The 24,939-nt window shown below is 34.5% G+C and overlaps 1 protein-coding gene across 1 annotated transcript; it reads right to left on the reverse strand.

The window, feature by feature from the left end:
* Nucleotides 1-20,865: 20,865 nt before the first annotated feature.
* LOC137249547 (uncharacterized) lies at nt 20,866-21,872 on the reverse strand. Its single transcript, XM_067781175.1, has 2 exons — nt 21,555-21,872; nt 20,866-21,480 (listed from the first exon to the last, which is right to left on the reverse strand). Exons 1-2 carry the CDS (start codon nt 21,668-21,670, stop codon nt 21,066-21,068), a joined length of 531 nt encoding a protein of 176 aa, XP_067637276.1. The 5' UTR covers nt 21,671-21,872; the 3' UTR covers nt 20,866-21,065.
* Nucleotides 21,873-24,939: the final 3,067 nt, after the last annotated feature.

The raw sequence follows: 24,939 nt of genomic DNA on the forward strand, positions 1-24,939 counted from the left end.
AACTCGTTATAAGTGAAGTGCGCAAATACATTAAATTTTAAAGTTCTTGTACTAGTATATAGTTGTGCTGTTAATAAAGGGCATCTTGCATACAGAACATTTCAGTTTACTTATTTATTGAACAGTTCAGTGATTCGAACGATAACAAAAGTCTAGGAATACGAAAATCCTTAAAACTCGCTACAATATTATACTGCATCGACCCTCTGTCTGTTAAAAGCATCTCCATTTTAATCCCAGAGAGGAACGAATCGGACGAAATTTCTTCTATAAACCTCCAGTCTGCGGTCTTCTCCACGGATGGCTCCAAAATTAATTGAGAAGCGGGCAGTGATATCTAATCAAGGATTTTACACTTTTCTTAAGTATAGGGCTGAAGACCTACTATACCGTCCTTAATGTAAAACAGCCATTAAATATGCCGCTCGCTGCCTGCTATCTAAGAACCCTACATCAAACTAATAGAAAGAAGCAATAAACTGCAGACGATCGCTAAATGCGTGCATCTGAGCGCTAATAAGTGTCCCAGGTCAACTGAAGAAAGCCACTGAGCATATAGAATTAATTAGCTGAGTGGCATTGTTGCTCCTCCATTCTCGTTCTTATGCATTGAAGCTCTAGTTTAGTCACTCCGTACTTTCCAAAACGTAGTAAATTCCAAATATATTGTATTGGCGTGGAGTGAGGTTGCGATCATTTTCGAGCATCAGAACTTCATGAGCACTATACCGTTTCAAATTTTCGAAGCCTCATTCGCAGCTATTTTCGAGGCTTCAACACAAAGACACCCTTACTAAGAGCTTCAGTGCATATCGGTACATAATTTATCTGCCCTTTCCTTTAAGCTGACATCTTCAATAACTTAATAAAAACAAGTAAGGACCTTTCATGAATGGGGCTTAACAATAATCTTATCCCATTCGTAATCTCCGAATAATCGGATGTATAAGATAAGAAATATATAGTGAACAGATCTACATACCTAAACGATTTTTAAGATAAATATAAAATAAAAAATAGGTAGGTACTTTGTGTGAGGATGCAAAGTTTCAGGTTTTTTGTGGTCTGCATGTAAAAACTATGACTACGAATCACGTATTTCAAAAATATATGACGTAAACGTAACTATTTGATGAAACTTTATGAATTTTAAAGCTTCTAGCCGAAAAAAGGGGCAAAAAAATACAGTTTATATGGGGTATATAATATATGTACCACCGATCTCTATGATTTTTTCAGACAACAATATATGCTATATACGTAAGCATTTGGTGAAATTTTAACATATCGAAACGATTTTTAAGATAAATATAAAATAAACAAATAAGGAAGGTTAAGTTCGGGTGTAACCGAACATTACATACTCAGTTGAGAGCTATGGTGACAACATAAGGGAAAATAACCATGTAGGAAAATGAACCGAGGGAAACCCTGGAATGTGTTTGTATGACATGTGTATCAAATGAAAGGCATTAAAGAGTATTTTATGAGGGAGTGGGCCATAGTTCTATAGGTGGACGCCATTTAGGGATATAGCCATAAAGGTGGATCAGGGTTAACTCTAGAATGCGTTTGTACGATATGGGTATCAAATGAAAGGTGTTAATGAGTATTTTAAAAGGGAGTAATTCTTAGTTCCATAGGTGGAAGCCGTTTCCAGATATCGCCATAAAGGTGGACCAGGGGTGACTCTAGAATGTGTTTGTACGATATGGATATCAAATTAAAGGTATTAATGAGGGTTTTAAAAGGGAGTGGTGGTTGTTGTATAGGTGGTCGCCTTTTCGAGATATCGCCATAAAGGTGGACCAGGGGTGACTCTATAATGCGTTTGTACGATATGGGTATCAAATAAAAGGTGTTAATGAGTATTTTAAAAGGGAGTAATTCTTAGTTCCATAGGTGGAAGCCGTTTCCAGATATCGCCATAAAAGTGGACCAGGGGTGACTCTAGAATGTGTTTGTACGATATGGGTATCAAATTAAAGGTATTAATGAGGGTTTTAAAAGGGAGTGGTGGTTGTTGTATAGGTGGTCGCCTTTTCGAGATATCGCCATAAAGGTGGACCAGGGGTGACTCTATAATGCGTTTGTACGATATGGGTATCAAATAAAAGGTGTTAATGAGTATTTTAAAAGGGAGTAATCCTTAGTTCCATAGGTGGAAGCCGTTTCGAGATATCGCCATAAAGGTGGACCAGGGGTGACTCTAGAATGTGTTTGTACGATATGGATATCAAATCAAAGGTATTAATGAGGGTTTTAAAAGGGAGTGGTGGTTGTTGTATAGGTGGTCGCCTTTTCGAGATATCGCCATAAAGGTGGACCAGGGGTGACTCTAGAATGCGTTTGTACGATATGGGTATCAAATGAAAGGTGTTAATGAGTATTTTAAAAGGGAGTAATTCTTAGTTCCATAGGTGGAAGCCGTTTCCAGATATCGCCATAAAAGTGGACCAGGGGTGACTCTAGAATGTGTTTGTACGATATGGGTATCAAATTAAAGGTATTAATGAGGGTTTTAAAAGGGAGTGGTGGTTGTTGTATAGGTGGTCGCCTTTTCGAGATATCGCCATAAAGGTGGACCAGGGGTGACTCTATAATGCGTTTGTACGATATGGGTATCAAATAAAAGGTGTTAATGAGTATTTTAAAAGGGAGTAATCCTTAGTTCCATAGGTGGAAGCCGTTTCGAGATATCGCCATAAAGGTGGACCAGGGGTGACTCTAGAATGTGTTTGTACGATATGGATATCAAATTAAAGGTATTAATGAGGGTTTTAAAAGGGAGTGGTGGTTGTTGTATAGGTGGTCGCCTTTTCGAGATATCGCCATAAAGGTGGACCAGGGGTGACTCTAGAATGCGTTTGTACGATATGGGTATCAAATGAAAGGTGTTAATGAGTATTTTAAAAGGGAGTAATCCTTAGTTCCATAGGTGGACGCCGTTTCGAGATATCGCCATAAAGGTGGACCAGAGGTGACCCTAGAATTTGTTTGTACAATTTGGTATCAAAAAAAGGTGTTAATGAGTATTTTAAAAGGGAGTAATCCTTAGTTCCATAGGTGGACGCCGTTTCGAGATATCGCCATAAAGGTGGACCAGAGGTGACCCTAGAATTTGTTTGTACAATTTGGTATCACAAAAAGGTGTTAATGAGTATTTTAAAAAGGAGTAATCCTTAGTTCCATAGGTGGACGCCGTTTCGAGATATCGCCATAAAGGTGGACCAGGGGTGACCCTAGAATTTGTTTGTACAATATGGACATCAAACGAATGGTGTTAATGAGTATTTTAAAAGGGAGTGGGCCTTAGTTCTATAGGTGGATGCCGTTTCGAAATATCGCCATAAAAGTGGACCAGGGGTGACTCTAGAATGTGTTTGTACGATATGGGTATCAAATTAAAGGTATTAATGAGGGTTTTAAAAGGGAGTGGTGGTTGTTGTATAGGTGGTCGCCTTTTCGAGATATCGCCATAAAAGTGGACCAGGGGTGACTCTATTATGCGTTTGTACGATATGGGTATCAAATGAAAGGTGTTAATGAGTATTTTAAAAGGGAGTAATCCTTAGTTCCATAGGTTGAAGCCGTTTCGAGATATCGCCATAAAGGTGGACCAGGGGTGACCCTAGAATTTGTTTGTACAATATGGGCATCAAACGAAAGGTGTTAATGAGTATTTTAAAATGGAGTGGGCCTTAGTTCTATAGGTGGACGCCGTTTCGAAATATCGCCACAAAGGTGGACCAGGGGTGACTCTAGAATGTGTTTGTACGATATGGATATCAAATTAAAGGTATTAATGAGAGTTTTAAAAGGGAGTGGTGGTAGTTGTATATGTGAAGGCGTTTTCCAGATATCGACCAAAATGTGGACCAGGGTGACCCAGAACATTATCTGTTGGATACAGCTAATTTATTTATATATGTAATACCTGCCAAGATTTTAAGGGTTTTTTATTTCGCCCTGCAGAACTTTTCATTTTCTTCTACTTAATATGGTAGGTGTCACAACCATTTTATAAAGTTTTTTCTAAAGTTATATTTCGCGTCAATAAAGCAATCCAATTACCTTACCATATTTCATCCCTTTTTTCGTATTTGGTATAGAATTATGGCATTTTTTTCATTTTTCGTAATTTTCGATATCGAAAAAGTGGGCGTGGTCATAGTCGGATTTCGTTCATTTTTTATACCAAGATAAAGAGAGTTCAAGTAAACACGTGAACTAAGTTCATTAAAGATGTGTCGATTTTTGCTCAAGTTATCGTGTTAACGGACATGCGGAAGGACAGACGGACGACTGTGTATAAAAACTGGGCGTGGCATCAACCGATTCCGCCCATTTTCACAGAAAACTGTTAACGTCATAAAATCTATGCCCTACCAAATTTCAAAAGGATTGGTTAATTTTTGTTCGACTTATGGCGTTAAAAGTATCCTAGACAAATTAAATTAAAAAGGGCGGAGCCACGCCCATTTTGAAATTTTCTTTTATTTTTGTATTTTGTTGCACCACATCATTACTGGAGTTGAATGTTGACATAATTTACTTATATAATAATTTATATATAAATTTTTTTTTTTAAGTGGGCGTGGTCCTTCTCCGATTTTGCCAATTTTTATTAAGCGTACATATAGTAATAGGAGTAATGTTCCTGGCAAATTTCATCATGATATCTTCAACGACTGCCAAATTACAGCTTGCAAAATTTTTAAATTACCTTCTTTTAAAAGTAAGCGGTGCCACGCCCATTGTCCAAAATTTTACTAATTTTCTATTCTGCGTCATAAGTTCAACTCATCTACCAAGTTTCGTCGCTTTATCTGTCTTTTGTAATTAATTATCGCACTTTTTCCGTTTTATATCGAAAAAGTGGGCGTGATTATAGTCCGATATCGTTCATTTTAAATAGCGATCTGAGATGAGTGCTCAGGAACCTACATACCATATTTCATCAAGATACCTCAAAATTTACTCAAGTTATCGTGTTAACGGACGGACGGACGGACGGACATGGCTCAATCAAATTTTTTTTCGATCCTGATTATTTGATATATCGTTATCCAATCAAACTTAATATACTCTGTGAGCTCTGCTCAACTGAGTATAAAAATAGGTAGGTTCTTTGTGTGAGGATGCAAAGCTTCACGTTTTTTGTGGTCTGCGTGTAAAAACTATGACTACGAATCACGTATTTCAAAAATATATGACGTAAACGTAACTATTTGATGAAACTTGATGAATTTTGAAGCTTCTAGCCGTAAAAAAGGGGCAAAAATTACAGTTTATATGAAGTATATAATATATATACCACCGATCTCTATGATTTTTTCAGACAACAATATGTGCAATATACGAAAGTATATGGTGAAGGTTGAAGCTTCAATCTGTTAAATTGGGTAAGATATTACAAAAACCCTCTTTTTCTGAAAAATCGGTTGTATGGAGGATATATGCTATAGTGGTCCGGTCCGGTCGGTTCCGACAAATGTCTAATCGGACACCCAAATACACCCGCTCACCAAATTTTATCAAGATATCTCAAAAATTGAGGGACTAGTTTGCATACAAACAGACAGACGGACAGACGGACATAGCTAAATCAAGTCAGCTCTTCAACCTGATTATTTCGGTATACTTAATGGTGGGTCTATCTATTTTCCTTTAAGGACTTACAATTTTCGGTTTCGTGACGAAATTAATATACCATTTCATTTTCATGAAAGGTATAAAAATCGTGTGTGCGAAGTTCTCGTGAAATTCGATAACTCTTTGATATCAAATCGATAACTCATTACGGATAGACAATGATGCAAAACACTATTTTGTAACAAGTGAGTACATTGGCCTTGGGATTTTTTCAACAAATACCAACTCTTTTATCGTTTTACATAACTTCAAGGTCGGTTTTTCGAAAAATAGAGTATATACCAAATACGGTAAAGAAATTACTGTTTAATAGATTTTGTAGGCAAAACCAACAATTTCGTTTTCAATTAAATAGAGAGAATTCAGCCTTTGAGAATCCAATGTTTCTCATGCGTATTACATAACCAAAAACTGTGGTGAGATAAACATAAAAAAAATCGTTAATACCGCTCAATTTTTTTAACTTAATTTACAAATCACCGACTAATTCTTGTCATTAAAATTTAAAAAAATAAGCTAAAGGAATATGTTTTATATTTGATATTTGAAAACTATAATAATGTTATTTCTAAACGTCCTTCAAAAAAAAGAGAAACTTCTTACTGCTTTCCAAAATGTGTCTTGTCTAGAACAGTGCGGGGCTAATCTTAAACGATACTTTAGTGATTCAAAATATACCCATTAAATTCTTGGCCTTCTCCTTTCCTGCCACTCCATTCTCTTTCACTTCAACAGCATAATGAAGCATCACTTAAGTACAAAATGAGATATTAGCATAATCCTTAATTTACAATCTTCACTCCCTCTCGGCTGAGCGCTTGCTCGGTTAAAGAGCGGGCGTTGTCAGCACTAAAACGCTAAATACCGAAGCATTGATTACAACGGACTCCTTCTACGGGCGCCTTCTACACAGCGACAAAATATTTTCCCGCTTTTTCTATTACTATGCAATCAGAATGGATGGCTCATTAATGCCGACAACCATGAACAACAAATCACTAGTAATAAGTTGACTTCAAGTTTTCCATAGCCCTTTAATGGATCATAAGAATGGTGAATATTAAGATATGCTCGTGCGGGCGCATGTTTGCTAGTATTTGGGGCTATGAATGTATTTTGCGATTATTTTCCTCATCGTGTCGGTTTGTTGAAAGGAGGGTGAACATTTTAATTATTCTTGCTGCCGAAGTGTGTTTTAGAGTTTACTCAATCGGCGACCTCGCAATTATATTGGCCTTAACTTAGAAATACTATTTGCAATATATGTGTTTTATGAAAACTGATAATGTTTGAATCATAACCAATATCAATTTTAACCCAGTGTTACCTCCAAGAACCCTCGTTCATAAGTAGTTAGTGTACACAATCAAGAAGCCAGCGAATTTCGTTCTATGATCAGATGCCGTGAAAAAAATGTCCGTACAAAAATATATGCGAATATATCAAACTTTTCGTTATCACTTTATAGACCTTGAGTCTCATTCCAAAACAAAAGCAAATTGTAAATCATTGGCATAGCGAGCAAAGAGCAGACACGGTGGCGCCGTTTTATTGGTGTTTAAAGTTGCTTACTCTATTTGATGGTCCACCAGTATTCGTTCAACAAGGATATCAGATTATTGCGCTTGTGTGTGCTTAATATGCATACGAAGTTGTTGTCCTTCTGTCCAGTTCTGTCGAAAATTGATACGTCAAAATTTAGACACACATTCGCTGGTGTGAGTGTGAAATATTCCCATTGACAGCAAAGTTAATGGAAAAATCTGTATGGCGCCGTTAAAAGTGACAAAGATTTAATGAGCAAAAGTGTAAAACAAAGCCGTTTGTGTTAGACTGTGGGCTTGTTGAAAGTAAAAACGCAAAATTTAAACGATAGTGCAAAAATTAACATGCGTAAATTTGCCAGAGCTTCCAATAATTCCCATTGTATTTGCTAATTATCTAAAAAATTTTTCTGTCAAATAATTTATTGGATTGCTGAAGTTATCGACTTTCTTATCAACGGTTTATCGTTTTTTAGTTATCGGATTTTCATTAACGAATTATCAATTTATTCTCAAGTAGTTATAGGTCTTTTGTAGAAGTATTATCGGTGTGTTTTACAAAAGTGATCGGTTTGTTATAGAGGTGTTATCAGTTTGCCATCGACAACAACGCTATCTAGTGCAAACACATACCAAACACATTTTTTTTAATCCGGAAAGCCCATGAAATAAGGAGAACCAGAGGGCAGAAAGAAAAGCATTATATCTGTTCGAAATATTACTCCTTTGATAGTGCGGATCATACATGTCCCGTCAACGTTTTTGAACGAACCGGGTTGAGGATATTCGTCGCGTCGGTGATTGTGAATGGGACTGAATTGTCCCTATAAGCATTGCACGATCTTATACACTTACAACAATCCGAAACGTTTGATCAGAACAGGCACACATTGATCCCATCAAATATACTAAAAGGACATTATGAAGTAAAAATGCCCTTTTTTTTTTTGAATAACTAGAAAATCGTATATTTAATTACTTCAGTATATAATTCTAGCACAGTGAATCTCTCTACTTTTACCTAACTAAACCTTTAAACCCATTAGAAAAATCCATGTTAGTTACTTTTTTGATTACATAACGTTTACCATTATGTATAAAACAACGGAATGATATACATTGAATAATACCATAAACTACGAAATGGGATAACCTAAGCCCGCTTTGGCACTTAATTTCCAGATTTGGCGTGCTCAATAATAAATAGTCATATACACACATTCAAATTTTGAACGGTTTCGTACAAAGTAAGAGACAATTGAGGTATTCTCGTTATTCTGGTTATCAGCTTAACTGTTTATATACTTATGTTTTTTACCCAGATTACAAAAACAAAATATACTGGAAACAAAATCGTTTTTTCAAATTAATAACACTACTGTAACAAATCGATAACTCTTATAAAGCGGATCAATAACTTTTCGATAAGAAATCAAAACAATTTTTCGCAGCAAATCGATAAGTTTTCGGAAACAAATTGGTTCCACTCCAATTAAAATCAATAATATTTCGATGACGAATTGATAACTTTTGGATAGTAAATCAATACCAAATCGATAACAAATATATAACAGCACGATTGGAAATTGATAATACTCTTTACTTTATAACTAATCGATCACTTTTCGATAAGAAATTGGCATATCGATGACTTTTTGATAACGAATCGATACTTTGTGCGATAAAAAATCGATAAATCTGTGATTACATTTTTTTGATAAAAAATCGCAAAGCCATAACTTTCCGATGTTGTTGTAGCAATAAACACACTCTCCAAAGGTTTTTGGGGGTGTTGTCGATATTGACGATCCTTTGCCGGATACAGATCCGGTACGTTCCGGTAACAATCATCATTAAGGTACAAGCCCGACCATCTTGGGAACGATTTAATATGACCATATTGAACCTTCTCCCTATTTCCAAAGGATTCGCCATGGGTAGACGAGGTTGACGATTGGGTTGGAGAAGCTATAAATTGCGCTTGTAACCCCCCTGAAAGAGTTGCGTTGATTAATTTCGGTATTCTTTCGCCTCTAACGACAGGCATACCTACCGAGGGTAAATTCTAAGCCCCCTTGCCCGCTGGGATATAACTTTTCGATAACACGCGTAATTGATAACTATCCTTGCTTTGATTTTCTGTCTTTCCTTACTCATATCGACTCTTTCGCGTACTGCGTTCCCAAACTACGCTTACATTCTGTACTTCTCCATACAGCATACCACACCCTACGCCTATATTCACATTCTACACATATCCCCCATGTAGCACACCTCTTACAAAGACTACGCTTACGCTTACACTTTACACCTTACGCTTACATTCAGGATTCCCCTATACAGTAAACAAAGGGTTTCACACATTAATAATAGGGGAATCATTTCCTACAGTACCATATATAAAACGCGCAAAATAAAAGAAAATGCTGACGAGCATAAGTCATAGTAATAAAAGCGAAATTATTACCGTAACGGTATCATATCTTTCAAGTTTAAAGTAAATATTTTCTTTTGATTATTCTCTCTTTCAAATTTAAGCTCAAATTAGACGCTGTAATTTTTTTATCTGACAGTAAAGAAATATGACAAACGTGATAAAGCAAATATTTGCTAAAGTGAATGTCATGCAAACCAATAAGTGGCAATGCCGTAGTCACAGCTGCTGTCAATACCTCAATATTCTCTCGTTATCGTAAGCATTGTCACATATACTCTATATCAGGGACAGGCCTATTGTCGGCTCCTAAATCAGTTTCAGTGCCAACGAGTGCTTGGTGTGACGTTTGTGTATTTTGGGTGTTAGGGGAGTAAAAAAAACATCGGAAATATCGTACGCTCCATCTCACACGATATTCATCGCAAGAAGCATAGTAAGTTTTACCAAGTAGCGCAACTAACAGCTGATCGGTGAAATTCGCACACTCACACGCATAGTTCTCGACTCAGTTTCAAAAAAAAACTTTAGACTATTTAGCTTAAATTTTAAAGAGAGATGATCCTTACCAATTGATATATATATAGAATATATAAGGCGTTTTTGTTGTTATTAAAAGAATATTTTTATTTATATTAAAGTTTTTATTATTTATTTTTGAACTTTATTTTAACAATTTCATGCGTTTTTAAAGCATTTTAGTGCATAAAAATACAACCATGTGCAAATACGTTTTGACATTACATTTCATACACGTTCGTATTTACCATTCTCATTGTTTCTAAATTCGTAAACAATGACTGCGGATATTCTGTGTGATTTTTCGAAAAAATGTATTATTTTTGTGAAATTTTATACTTAATCTGTAGTATTTTGGTGGTTAAAAAGCTTTTATGCAAAAATACTTAGCCTCACAACGCGTCAATGTATTTCGTAATGTCGAAGTACTTATATGTATATGTATTTGATGTGGAAGCTTGCATTGAGAACACGGTTGCCAATTCAGTCCATTCCCTTCCACCCCTATATGGTCCACTGGCCCTTTTTTCTCAATTTTATTTCTTTTTCGGCACAGTTTTGGTACTTTTATTTCTTTTTCACTGAAACAAAAATTCAAAACACTGCTAAAAAAAATTGCCGCAAATCTATTACCCACACATAATTTTCAATTTAGTCCAATGGAATTCTTACCACGAAAATTGCTCTATCAATAAAATGCACCAGAACAATGACATTTCACTTGGGAGATAATTTAGGCGAGGCATTAAAAATTAAGTGTTGAATGTTCGGACAAATACATTGTCATTGATTTTTGATGAAACGTTTTGGTGTTTAGATATTTCGATCGGTATTCAATTATGATTCAGTTGAAACTTTTAAGGCGCTTCATTTTTAGTATGAGTTCAAAACTCACACTTACTGAATCTAGGCTCTGGTATGAAGTTAAAACTGTGAGTAATAATGAAAGCATCTATAAAAATAGCACTAACACAATTGCATAGTTTCATTTATGATTTATTGAGTTTGCCACAACGCAAATTTTTTAACCGTTCCTTACTAAACCCTAACTGCGCTATATATTTTATTTCATTGCAATCAAGCAAAACTAGGTTCACAACGTTAGATTGGTGAAAGCATAGTCTTATCCTAAACATTTTAAAATGTGATACCTAAAGGCACACTTAATTTTTGTTTGTGCAGTTTGAACTAAAGCCAAGTGTCTCCTTTATTAAAATTTTATATAGGACACCCCTGAAACATCCTACAATTTTCGCTTTTTACAACAAATACGATACTCTAGTACTTGCCGAATTGTTTGTATACTAATAAAATAAAACTAAAATTTGGTCCTTTTTTTTGAGGTCTGGTCCTTTTTTCGATAAATTTTGGTCACAAATGACAACATGGGGTGGCAACCATGTTTGAGAATGCACGTGATAAGGTTGCATTTTTCCCAACTTATTTTTTTTTTTTAATAATAAAATAGGAGTATGCAAGCGATTGCCATAGTAGTAGACATGTACATGAATATTATGATCATAGTTTAAAGCTGAAAAAAATGTCTTTGAAATATAATCTAAGAGCAGACGGACACGAGGCGTAGTTTCACAGACGCGTATTAGGCACAGCATAAGCAATATTGAGGTGTAGAGAGATCTTAGCTGCATGCCATATTTTGCAGGCGTCTATGAAGCTGCGCCTCTTGTGTATCTTGCCTGAGTTCAACTTTTTAGGAGATCTAACATTTTTAATTAGTATTGGTAAATAACACCTAATGCAAATACACTTAAGGTGAGTTTTTCGTCGTTTTGGCACTTGCGTTGCGTCTACATCTGACTTTGAACACACGTGCTTTAATTGCTTCAATCCATAAGCAACGCAACGCCAATGTCAAAGCAGCACACAAGTAATTAAAAAATTTACATTTTTCTAGCGTTGTCCATAAATTCTTGAATTTTCCTATATTTTCTGAAATAAACCGAGTTTCTATCGCCGTTCAACTGAATAAAAACACAATTTTGTATTCATGTTGATTTTGTGATCGATCTGCAGAGACGGCGGAACATATCCTACTGAAATACGACGCAATCTGATGAGGGCACAACAGACCAACGGTCGCAGTGCAATACTTAAATTGCTGATCTATCTGCGGCTGGGAAACTTTTAACGTGCTTTTTTCAAAGTGACACTTTATTTGACAAATCACTGAACGATTTCTTTCAAATAAATTGCTTGTTAGCGTTAACAGAAGATGGTTAAAACGGCCCCTGGAATTGTTAACTTATATATCGAGAAAGTTAAGATATAATGCAAACGTATTAAATACTTGCATGCATAAAATAATTTTTATTATATAAAAGTAGTGCGACATTGAAATTTTAGTTCTGCTATTTTTAACACAGAGTTATTTTATAACATAAAGTAAGAAGTAAAAACATGATTAATGACTACATTTATAGGTGTTTCATTTATTTTCATTGAGGAATAAATCGTAAAAATAAAAATCATGTTATTATAAAGTATATGTGAAGCCCCATTGGTTTATATATTACATTTTTAAAATGAAAATCTCCTGCTAAAAAGGAGCAAAACCTAACTACATTTTTTCATTTTCGTATTTAACTACACTCCCTTTTGTGATTCAGGATTTCAGACAAATTTTTAAAAAACCCCGAACATCAATTCCTTCATTATACTTCATTCGAGTGCCTATTTTCACGGCCTGCGAGTGCCTTCCACTCTATTCGCAACATAACCTCGAATTAAGCTGCCAAACTATATAGTAAACAATGGCAAGAAGGTTGCGGAAACACTAAAAAACTGAAATGAAAATATTCTCTCTCAACCTCGAAAACCAATTCCCAAACTGTGTTGCAATAGTACGAAAACAAAAACATACATTTTTTAGCAAGTAATACGAAAAACGGAATAACCATGGACTGAAGTCGACTTTATGTTAAGCAACGCATTATTGACATTCATTTAGCCTTCACATACATTTAATTATATGCAAGCCGATTCATTTTGCAGTATATACATAAAAGTACTTAAAAAGTATTTTTAAAGTAGTAGCATTAAAGGAAGTAGTAGTAGAAAAACGTACTAATGCACGTTTCGTATACAATCGTGGGGAAACGAAACCCTTTTCAGATTTGTTGGCAGTGTTGCCGTGGGCCTAGAAAGAAATGTATCAGTTTACAAATAAAAAAAGGTGCCAATCACATAAACAACGACTTATTTTAACAGTGTTATTATAAACATAACTGCTTTCATTAATAAATTTTAAATTATGGAGGAATTTTCAAATTTCTTCAGCTCACATACATATATCGTTAAATCCACACTGCAAAAATTGTTGGAGCATGTGTCCATGTGCGTTTAATTTACGGCGACCATTTTTTTAATTTTAAAACTTGCTTTGTTTATGATTTGAATCATAGAGGAACTTTTAAAATTACAACTGAAAATTCAGTTCGAGTTGTTAATCACAAAAGCGACATTACATATTTGTGGCATTTAGTGCGAGCGAAGCCGCCGGTAAATAAAGGCTAGTTTATACTAAAACGCTTAATAATTTGAACATAATAAGAGCGGTGGCAGCTCTATTTTCCACATAGCTTGGTAACTGTTAAATATGTATTAAGCAAGATGAGCAAGATGTGTTTGTATATTATTCTCTTCCTATGTTCTTCGCCCCACATACCTGCACTTAAATGTGCAAAGCGGGTCCGTATGAGCAAAAGGCTCATACGAGCCGTTTTGCCCATCGCTGCTCTATATAAACAAATATAACACATCTCGACATTTCATAAATACATATAATAAATATATTTAAAAAAAAAAAGTAGAAAATATGTGAAAACATTCAGTTTTGGACTCACACAAATTACGCCTACAATATTTATTTTCTATGCAGCTTAGAGCACTTAATTTCAGTTGTCAAGTGGGCTTACGGGCGTATACGTAACATTCATTATAACGAATAAAATTATGTTCTGTTGAAGGCAAAGCCAAAATGCGAATTTTTGTGTTAAATTAACTTTGCACATTCTCATACATATTAAAACCGATATGTGTGTACATAAATATAAACAAAAACGGTACGTACGCTTGGCGCAGGATTAAAATACTTTTATACACACACACATGCACAGTTTTAGATTATAACTTTGCTTATTTTTTTTGCTGTCACAAACACCATTACACTTGCAAGTTAACTTTAATTTTAGTTTGTAAAAAAAAAGACATTATAATAATAACTAAATATCTGCGATGGCAAGCCAACAAAAAAAAACGAGCTAAAAAGATCTCAAGTGCAAGTCTCTGTGTATTTTCATGTTGCCAAATAAAGGCCACATAATTAATTTCCATAAAACATACATACAAAAATATACATACATATGTATATGTGCAAGCATTTACGAGCACAAGCTGGAGTGAGAGCGCTCATTTGTATGCATATAAGAAAATTTATTTTATTACATAAATACATGCTATATAAATATTTATCTTCGTGGGAGTGCTTCACTTTCTGCAATACTTTTTCTAGTTTCGGCGTTGCTCATACAAAAATGTGTTACAAATTAAACGAGAAAAAAAGACAATTTTAGACGGAAAATTGAATAGCTGCAGAAATTGTGTTTTTTCTTGTTACTTTATGAAGAATCAAATATTTGAACGAGCTAAGCATACATAGCATATCAAATCTTAAAACAGAAAAATTTTAAATATTTACTGGAGGTGTGTACTAAGCTGGGTCGATTTATTAACCTATATCGCGCCATCGATTTTTTGATAGGTTTTGAGCTCAGCAAAAAAAGGTCCACTAAGCATACCCAAAAACATAATTTTCGAGCCTGCAAAATTTGAGTTTTTTGACTTTTTTTCTTTGATTTTTAAGGTTTTTTTCATGACATACTTAAAAAATTATCATTTGATTTTAAAATTTTCGTGTATGCCCAGTCCGACTTAAAATTGTCTGCTAAAAACTTTGACGATAACAGTTTTTTGAAAAGAATAAAAATTTTTTGGTTTTTTTCGCCATTTTTTTTAAGGGTTTCTTCAGAAACGTGCAAAAGTGTTGCCGATGAATACGAATTTGTCTCATACTTCCTATCCCACTTAAAATTATGCGATAAAAACGTTGGCATTAACAGTTAAAAAAAAATTTTTTCTTTTTTGTTGGAACTTGTTTTGGTCGAAATCGATTTTTTTCATTTTCAAAGTTCTAAATCATTTTTTATGTATATGTTTCCGTTAGACCCACCAATAAGTATACCAAAATGATCAGGGGACGAGCTAAGTTGATTTAGCCATGTCCGTCTGTCCGTCTGTCCGTTTATTTGAACGCAAACTGGTCCCTCAATTTTTTAGATATCTTGATTAAATTTGGTAAGCAGACATATTTTAATGGGGGATTTGAAATTTGTCGGAATCGGTCGGATCAGACCACTATAGCATATAACTTCCATACAACCGATTGTTCAATAAGAGGGTTTTCGCTATTTCTGCTCCACTTCTGCCTCATTTTAACAGCTAGCAACATCAAATTTTACCACAAGCTTACGTATTGGGCATAGATTGTTGTATGAAAAATCGTCAAGATCGGACAAAAAAATTTTTTGTTTTAAACTGCACTTACCACCGTCTTTAGCGCATGTATTCACTTGGGATTAAAAATCGATTTCGACCAAAACAAGTTCCAAAACCCAAAAAATATTATTTTTTTTTTCAAAAAACTGTTATCGCCAAAGTTTTTAGCGGACAATTTTGAGTCGGACAGGGTATACATGAAAATTTTAAAATCAAATGAAAATTTTTTAAATAGGTCATGAAAAAAACTTTAAAAATCAAAGAAAAAAATACAAAAAACTTAAATTTTGCAGGATCGAAAATTATTTTTTTGGGTATGTTTAGTAGAACTTTTTTTCCTGCGCGCAAAACCTATCGGAAAATCGATGGCGCGATATGGGTTAACTTTCGTCCATGCAAATCAACCCAGCTTAGGGTGTACTCTAATGTGCACCATGAAATTATACGTAACAACCATTTCACTGCCTTTTCCAAATAAATAAAGGCAAAAAAAAAAAAAAACGGAAAAACTACATGCATAAATTTTTGATTCAGTATTATTCGGAAGTGCGAGGTGTTTGAGCGCAAGGTGAAGGACAAAAGTTGTGAGAAAACTAAGAAAATGTTTTATTTTATTAAAACACTGCCAATGGAATATGAATAATGCATCTGATAAATGAGGGTGTCCATGAGCAAATCAAGTTATGTTACACATAATATGTTAAACAGTACGAAAAAAAAATTGTATTTATTAAATATATCTGTACTTTGTGTAAAATTAAAACTGACGGCAGAGTGCTCGCTATAAGCTGTGCTAGGCAAGAAGCAACCTTTATTTTCATATATTTTAGCACTCTGACATCTGTCGAAATTTTCCATGAGAAATAATTTTCAATAGTTGTCTATCTTTATATCATAGCACGTTTCCCGCTTCTACTCTGGCGTCAGCCTAAAAGTTTAATGTTGGAAGCGTTTTATAGAAGATTACGATTACACCTACATAGTATCATGGAAATTTTTATTCTCAGCTGAGCAGAGCTCACAGCCATGTCCGTCCGTCCGTCCGTCTGTTCGTAAACACGATAACCTGAGTAGATTTTGAGTTATCTTAATGAAATTTGGTATGTAAGTTCCTGGGCACTAATCTCAGACCGCTATTTGAAATGAGCGAAATCGGACTATAACCACACCCACTTTTTCGATATCGTGAATTTCGAAAAACCTCGGAGTGCTTGCCAAACACTGCCGAGGAGCGACCCCGTTAAAAAATTTGCTTCAAATTGAAAAAATATTTTTCTAAAATTTTGATGTTGTTTTGCCCGGGGTGTGAACCCAGGGCATACGGTGTGGTAGGCGGAGCACGCTACCATCACACCACGGTGGCCGCCAAAATCGACTGCTGAGTAAAATATCACCCTATCTCGACTGCCAGTTGGAAAACACCCTATTTCAATATTATTTTCAAAAACGCTCTATATTTGAATTTTTTTCATAATGTCATGTTTAAAGCGTATGCCCAGATAGGGCGTTTTTCAAAAGATTTCAGGGATAGAGCGTTATTGAAAAGACAGCCGATATTCGACATTCCTTTTAGCACCTGAAATGTATACAGTATAAACTATTCAACTTTAAAAAAATATCGATTAATTGAATCCGCTTTCCTAATCTTATCATAATTATTTCGAACAATTAAGGAAGGTTAAGTTCGGGTGTAACCGAACATTACATACTCAGGTGAGAGCTATGGTGACAACATAAGGGAAAATAACCATGTGAACCGAGAGTAACCCTGGAATGTGTTTTTATGACATGTGTATCAAATGAAAAGTATTAAAGAGTACTTTCTGAGGGAGTGGGCCATAGTTTTATAGATATACGCCATTTAGGGATATCGCCATAAGGGTGGATCAGGGTTGAATATAGAATTTGCTTGTAAGATATGGGTATCAAATGAAAGGTATTAATGAGTATTTTAAAAGGGAGTTTGCCTTAGTTCTATAGGTGGACCCCTTTTCGAGATATCGCCATAAAGGTTGACCAGAGATGACTCTAGAATGTGTTTGTACGATATGGGTATCAAACGAAAGGTGTTAAGGAGTATTTTAAAAAGGGAGTGGGCGTTAGTTCTATAGGTGGACCGTTTTGAAGATATCGCCATAAAGGTGGAACAGTGGTGGCTCTAGAATGCGTTTGTACGATATGGGTATCAATTTAAAGGTGTTAATGAGTATTTTAAAAGGGAGTGGGCCTTAATTCTATAGGTGGACCCCTTTTCGAGATATCGCCATAAAGGTTGACCAGGGATGACTCTAGAATGTGTTTGTACATGGGTATCAAACGAAAGGTGTTAATGAGTATTTTAAACAGGGAGTGGGCGTTAGTTCTATAGGTGGACCCCTTTTGGAGATATCGCAATAAAGGTGGACCAGTGGTGACTCTAGAATGCGTTTGTACGATATGGGTATCAATTTAAAGGTATTAATGAGGGCTTTAAAAGGGAGTGGTAGTAGTTGTATATGTGAAGGCGTTTTCCAGATATCGACCAAAATGTGGACCAGGGTGATCCAGAACATCATCTGTAGGGTACCGCTAATTTATTTATATATGTAATACCACGAACAGTTATCCTTCGAAGATTCTAAGGGCTTTTGATTTCGCCCTGCAAAACTTTTTCATTTTCTTTTACTTAATATGGCAGGTGTCACACCCATTTTACAAAGTTGTTTTCTAAAGTTATATATTGCGTCATTAACCAATCCAATTACCATATATCATCCCTTTTTTCATATTTGGTATAGAATTATGGCATCTTTTTAATTCTTCGCAATTTTCGATATCGAAAAAGTGGTCATGGTCGTATTTCGGCCATATTTTAATACCAATACAAAGTGAGTTCAGATAAGTACGTGAACTGAGTTTAGTAAAGATATATCGATTTTTGCTCAAGTTATCGTGTTAACGGCCGAGCGGAAGGACAGACGGTCGACTTTGTATAAAAACTGGGCGTGGCTTCAACCAATTTCGCCCTTTTTCACATAAATAAGTTATCGTCCTAGAATCTTATCCTCTACCAAATTTCACAAGGATTGGTAAATTTTTGTCGACTTATGGCATTAAAAGTATTCTAGACAAACTAAATGAAAATGGGCGGAGCCACGCTCATTTTGAAATTTTGTGTTATTTTTGTATTTTGTTGCACCATATCATTACTGGGGTTGACTGTTTACATAATTTACTTATATACTGTAAAGACATTAAATTTTTTGTTAAAATTTGACTTAAAAAAAAATTTTTTTTTAAGTGGTCGTGGTCGTTCTCCGATTTTGCTAATTTTTATTAAGCATACATATAGTAATAGGAGTAACGTTCCTACCAAATTTCATCATGATATCTTCAACGACTTCCAAATCACAGCTTGCAAACTTTTAAATTACTTTTTTTTTTAAGTGGGCGGTGCCACGCCCATTGTCCAAAATTTTACTAATTTTCTATTGTGCGTCATAAGGTCAACCGGCCTACCAAGTTTCATCGCTTTATCCGTCTTTGGTAATGAATTATCGCACTTTTTCGGTTTTTTGAAATTTTCGATATCGAAAAAGTGGGCGTGGTTATAGTCCGATATCGTTCATTTTAAATAGCGATCTGAGGCGAGTGCTCAGGAACCTACATACCAAATTTCACCAAGATACCTCAAAATTTAGTCAAGTTATTGTTAACGGACGGACGGACGGACATGGCTCAATCAAATTTTTTTTCGATACTGATGATTTTGATATATGGAAGTCTATATCTATCTCGATTCCTTTATACCTGTACAACCAACCGTTATCCAATCAAAGTTAATATACTCTGTGAGCTCTGCTCAACTGAGTATAAAAATTTTGTTCGAAACTACCCAGTAGGAAAATATATGCATGCAACGTCAATATTTCAGACATGAATTGGAACTGTGTAAGCACTTCAGTATAAATGAACGTTAATTTCTTTTCAACACGTTCACATCTCTTGTCGATTTGGTACAATCCCACAATCGTTACATAGCTTCTCACAAAATATGAATAACGATGAACCATCCTGAGCCATCACCAGTTTGGTTTTGTTCAATTGACAATTTGTATGTATATGTATTTCAATTTGATCGTTGAATCATCTCCCACCAATTAGTGATGCCCAAAAAATCCATTCGATAATGGAATAGTTTCATGAACAAATTTTAATTAATACAAGTGAATAAGGTTTAGAAAAATGTATTTTTACAAACATCCGATTTCACTGATAAAACACGCAAACCGCAAGCATGTAACTACAAAACGTTTTTCGTCTGAGTGCTCATGAATTGCTCATATTTTCTCACTCATACAGCACGCATACTCTATGAGCTAATAAATGTGTGTTTAACTAAAAAAATATGAATTTTACATACTTTTTCACGCACATTCCATACATGCTTGGTATATGGGTTCAACTTATTTCATGTGGGCATTGATTTGGTCGACTAGCTTACAACACGTCCAAAATATGGAAAAATGCTATCTGTGGACTTAGGCTTTGATATGCATCGACTCAAGTATGCTTCTTGATTATAGATTCACGCCTTGTCTAAGCAGGCCCCTAAAGAAATTTAATGATAAACTTTATGCAGGCATCATTTAACCTCAGTGAATTGAGCACATCGGCCACGCCGGCTGCATTATTTATGCGAATGAAAAAGGTGTTCCAGCACAGGAGGTATTTTTATCAGCAACCGTCTTTGGAAGAGGAAGAAAAGAGCGGATCCCACTCCATTGGAAGGTCCAGGTGGAAAACGATCGAGGTTCGCTTGGTGTCTCACAGCGAATAAGATAATAATCCTACCCAGTTTAGCAGATAAGAACCAATTAAGTGAATAAGTAAGTTTGTCATCAATCTGTAAGTTTGTTAATTAAATGTAGACACGAACGGATGAAGATGTTGTAACGCATTTTTGGAATTTTATGTAGGTTTCTATATGAAAAAATAATATCTTAGTCGTAAAATGGCTAGTATTCACAAATTTGTATATTGAAATTATTAAGATATACTAAGAAGTGTTCATGCAGAGGTGTTAAAATTTCAGAGGGAATTTCAGCAATCTTAACAAAATATGTTGTATTTTCCATTGCTCTATTAGGGGTACTTACGTGGCCCTGATAACAAGTTTATCTGCTTATTTTGCTATACATTTAACACAGTCAATAAAGACAAATTATACTAGAGACTAATCATTTTCAAACAGTACAGCTAACGTGAATACCCTTATTAATTTTATAAACGATTTCTTTTGCTTTTCCCAAATGTGTAAATTATAAAAATATATACATATATAAATAAATATAAATCGTTTATTCCTTGTGACATTCCTTTTTCTTGAACTGCTCTTGTTTTTGGTGCTCGTGTCCATTTCTGCCTTCCCTGCGCTCCTTTGGTTTCATTTCTTCTACATGGCGTTTTAGTTTTCTTTCCAGTTCTTCAGCCAATTCATTCTCCCTCATTATATCGTATTCATTGGCTCCACTTTCGCCAGGCTCTCTTAAATCGCTGACCACATCAGCCAACTTCTCTGCCATCATATTATTCACACAAGCTCTATAATCATCCATTACAGCGAAACATTTGGACATTTGTTGTACATTTTCATCGAGACATTGCTTGATACGCAACGATAATTCCCCGCATGGATTATGAGTCAAACTTTGCAACATTTTATGTGAAGCGCGACATATATTTTCGAATTGTTCCTCCATTTGTTCTGTTGTGCTGTAAAAGGCGTCTCATTATGCGCAACAAGTTTAAGTTTAACTACAAATTTTTATGACATTCTTCGCGCTTACAGTTTTTGTATATCCTCCACAGCTGTATAAACGGTACCTTTCTTGGATAATGGCGTTATATAAACTTTTGGCTCCTTTTCCTTGCTTGACCAAACTTTGCTGTACAAGTTACCCATTTCACTACAGAGGACTTTTCAATTAAAATAAAATATTTGACTTTCAATTTTGTATACTTTTAATAGCTTTAACTAGCTATTTAGCTATTTTCTGTGAGAATGAAAATATCCGAAGCCTCGCAGAATGGCCTGGAATAAAACTATAACAAAAATTCGCCACTTAGTTTGGAATTATCTTATTTGAAGAAATTTTATTGGATACAAAAATTTTGAATTTTGTTTTAATTATTCTGTTCAAAACTTTCATATTTTCAGAAAAATATGAGACACAAGAACGTCAAGTAACAAAAAAAAGTGTAGGAAATCGAAAAATTTAAGATATCCCAACTTGCATTTTGGAGCACAAACGCATCACAAAATACGACTCAACTACGAAAGAAATTATTACCAAACCGGGAGCGGATATTTTCAAAATTAAAAACAAAAATTTTTTATCATTATTATTGTTATGATAAATCTTTTCTTAATTGAAAAAATTTTTTAATTATAATAGAAGAAAGAAAAAATTTGGACAACTGCCAAAGCTCGTTGTATAGATCCATTTCGGGAACTGCTAAATTCCTTCATCGGCAACGTTTAGGCGCCGCTGCTATAACCATTCAGCCACCACAGCGGTTTTTTTGTTTGTCTTCATTAATCCTACTTCCATTCTGGTTCGTGCCAATTGATATTCACAACACTGCGACATCTGTTGCAGAATAGCTGTGAAAATTGGACTTGTTTGTTGGCAATGCTGCCATAGTGTCATATTTTATTGACACTTTTTTCCCCGTGCTCTGGGATGTATTAACAATTTTTGTTGTTATATCGGCCTACTGATTTTAAGATCGCGGGTTCGAATCGAGCTCAAGGCCTAACAATAATTTTTTATCATTATTATTGTTATGATAAATTTTTTCTTAATTGAAAAAATTTTTAAATTAGAATAGAAGAAAGAAAAAATTTGGACAACTGCCAAAGCTCGTTGTATAGATCCATTTCGGGAACTGCTAAATTCCTTCATCGGTAACGTTTAGGCGCCGCTGCTATAATTCGAACCCGCGATCTTAAAATCAGTAGGCCGATATAACAACAAAAATTATTAAAAACAAAATTTTAATGCTAGAACAAATGTACTGAATGCTGTGCTGGCAATATTTTTGTTGCTGGGAATGAAAGTTATTTGACAGTTGATTGCAATTACTTTTGGTTGATGTGCTTAAAGATCAGAAATAATAAATAACAATTGACGAGAAAAATTAAATAATATTTTTCAATGATTATAAACATTTTATATTTGTTATACAAAATACATAAATTACTAAAATTTGTGAATCATCATTGCATCGTTCCATGCCCACTACACGCCTGAGCTTGAATCTTGTAGAGAAAGGATACAATCAAACACTCCTTCTCGTCATTTGCCATAAACATGATCATGCTTATAAGATCCTAAAATTACCGACTGGGCTTAAGAATTTTAGCTAGCCTTCTTTTATGGGTTTCATTAAACACATTACACGAAAACAGAAATTTGTTTGCAAATATATTAAGGATTTTATAATTTGGTGTGCATGTGTGAAAACGTGTAATTATTCATCTTCGCTACTGCTTTAAAAAAGAAATATAAATATTTTATTTTGTTGGCTTCTTAAAAACAATGTGCCATCAAATTTGTGTATAGCCTAATTTTGGATTTTTCAGTTGCTATAGTTGTTCAAGCAACCTTGAACATTATTATTTATTAAAAGATAATGGTAGTTAACAGATTTTTAAATACAGTCCACTATTAGAAACTACATTTTAGCGATTGAGCGACCTACACAAACAAAGATAAGATAATGCATACGAGGTCGCTCATATCAAAAAAACAAGTATATGTAAATAAATATAGTTAAGGATAAGACATTCATACACACACACAAACATGTAGCAAAATGAACCCCTGTAAATATTTATGTATACAACAACAAATTATTAGAAAACTAGGATAAGAAAACTGTATATAAAGTAAGATATTTTTGTAAATAAATCAGAATTCTTTGAACTCTTAAACCAAGCATTCTTATTTTAATACAAACTGATTCCCCCCACCAGCGGTAAGGGCCAAAAATTACTTTTGGTATATGGCAATTTACGATTACCTTATATTTGAGATCCTTACAAAATCTCAAGGTTGCTTAACAATAGTCGCTGCTTAAACATAAATGATTTTGTTGCGGCAACTCATTACTTGAAGAAGAAGGGGTGACAAGGAAAGTGGACGGGCACCGAATTTTTTAAGCTCGGCTGTCTTTCTGCTTTGTGCTGTCTTTCTTCTGTTTTCAAATTCTGATTTAAAAAAAATTTTTTGAAGTACTTTTTGTCTATTTTGAACACAATTTTTTTGATATTTGTAACATATCAAAATCACTTTTAAAAATAAATGTAATTAATAAATCAAACAAATTTTTTGAAGGTATTGAAATAAAAATGTATAAAATGCCAATTGATGCATAGAAGGAGTCGTCGTGTGTACATGAAACTCCAAAAAAAGTTGCCGATAATCAGCAATACAATTTTTGTTATAAACAGTGACTACAGAAAACAAAAAAGTCAAAATAGGCTATATTCAAATTTAATGCCACATTATTTTAAAATCAAATATTTAATTTTTTTAATCTCTCTGCCAAACTTAAAAAAAAAAACATTAGCACAGCGTTCAAAACATTGAACAGTTTAAGGTGAACTCTAAGAACTAAGACTTACTCAGAGCATCCGTTTAGCAGCCATGGCGTATGCAAGGTTACCTACGAATGCCAACACAGCTACATAGGACAAACAGGACGACAAGTAGGAACGAGGTTTAAAGAACACATTAGAGTTTACAACAAAAACACGGAATCGAACCATCATACTAAGGTCCAACTTTGCAAATCACATGATCGAAAATAGATGCTTCCCAACAAACATCAATAAAATAGTCAAAGTACTTCACATTCAAGCAAAGGGACGAAATCTGAACGTACACGAAAACATTGAAATCTACAAACAAACAAAATACAACGACAGAACAATAAACGAATAATCAAACATTAATTCTCACTGAATATTTTAACCTATAAAACTTGTTTAAAAGAAACAAAATATTCACATAGGTACAACAGACATCAGACAACAAACAAAAACAAACAAATAAACACAAAACAATAAATGAACCATAGCAAAAAGCACACAAAGAGAGTCACACGACTAGAATTACTGACTTCTATTTGCCTCAGTCAGCCACACAGATTTATCATTCAAAATCA

Source organism: Eurosta solidaginis, chromosome 4 (genome assembly GCF_040869045.1).
Source record: "Eurosta solidaginis isolate ZX-2024a chromosome 4, ASM4086904v1, whole genome shotgun sequence".
In the NCBI taxonomy this organism is placed as follows: Eukaryota; Metazoa; Arthropoda; class Insecta; order Diptera; family Tephritidae; genus Eurosta; species Eurosta solidaginis.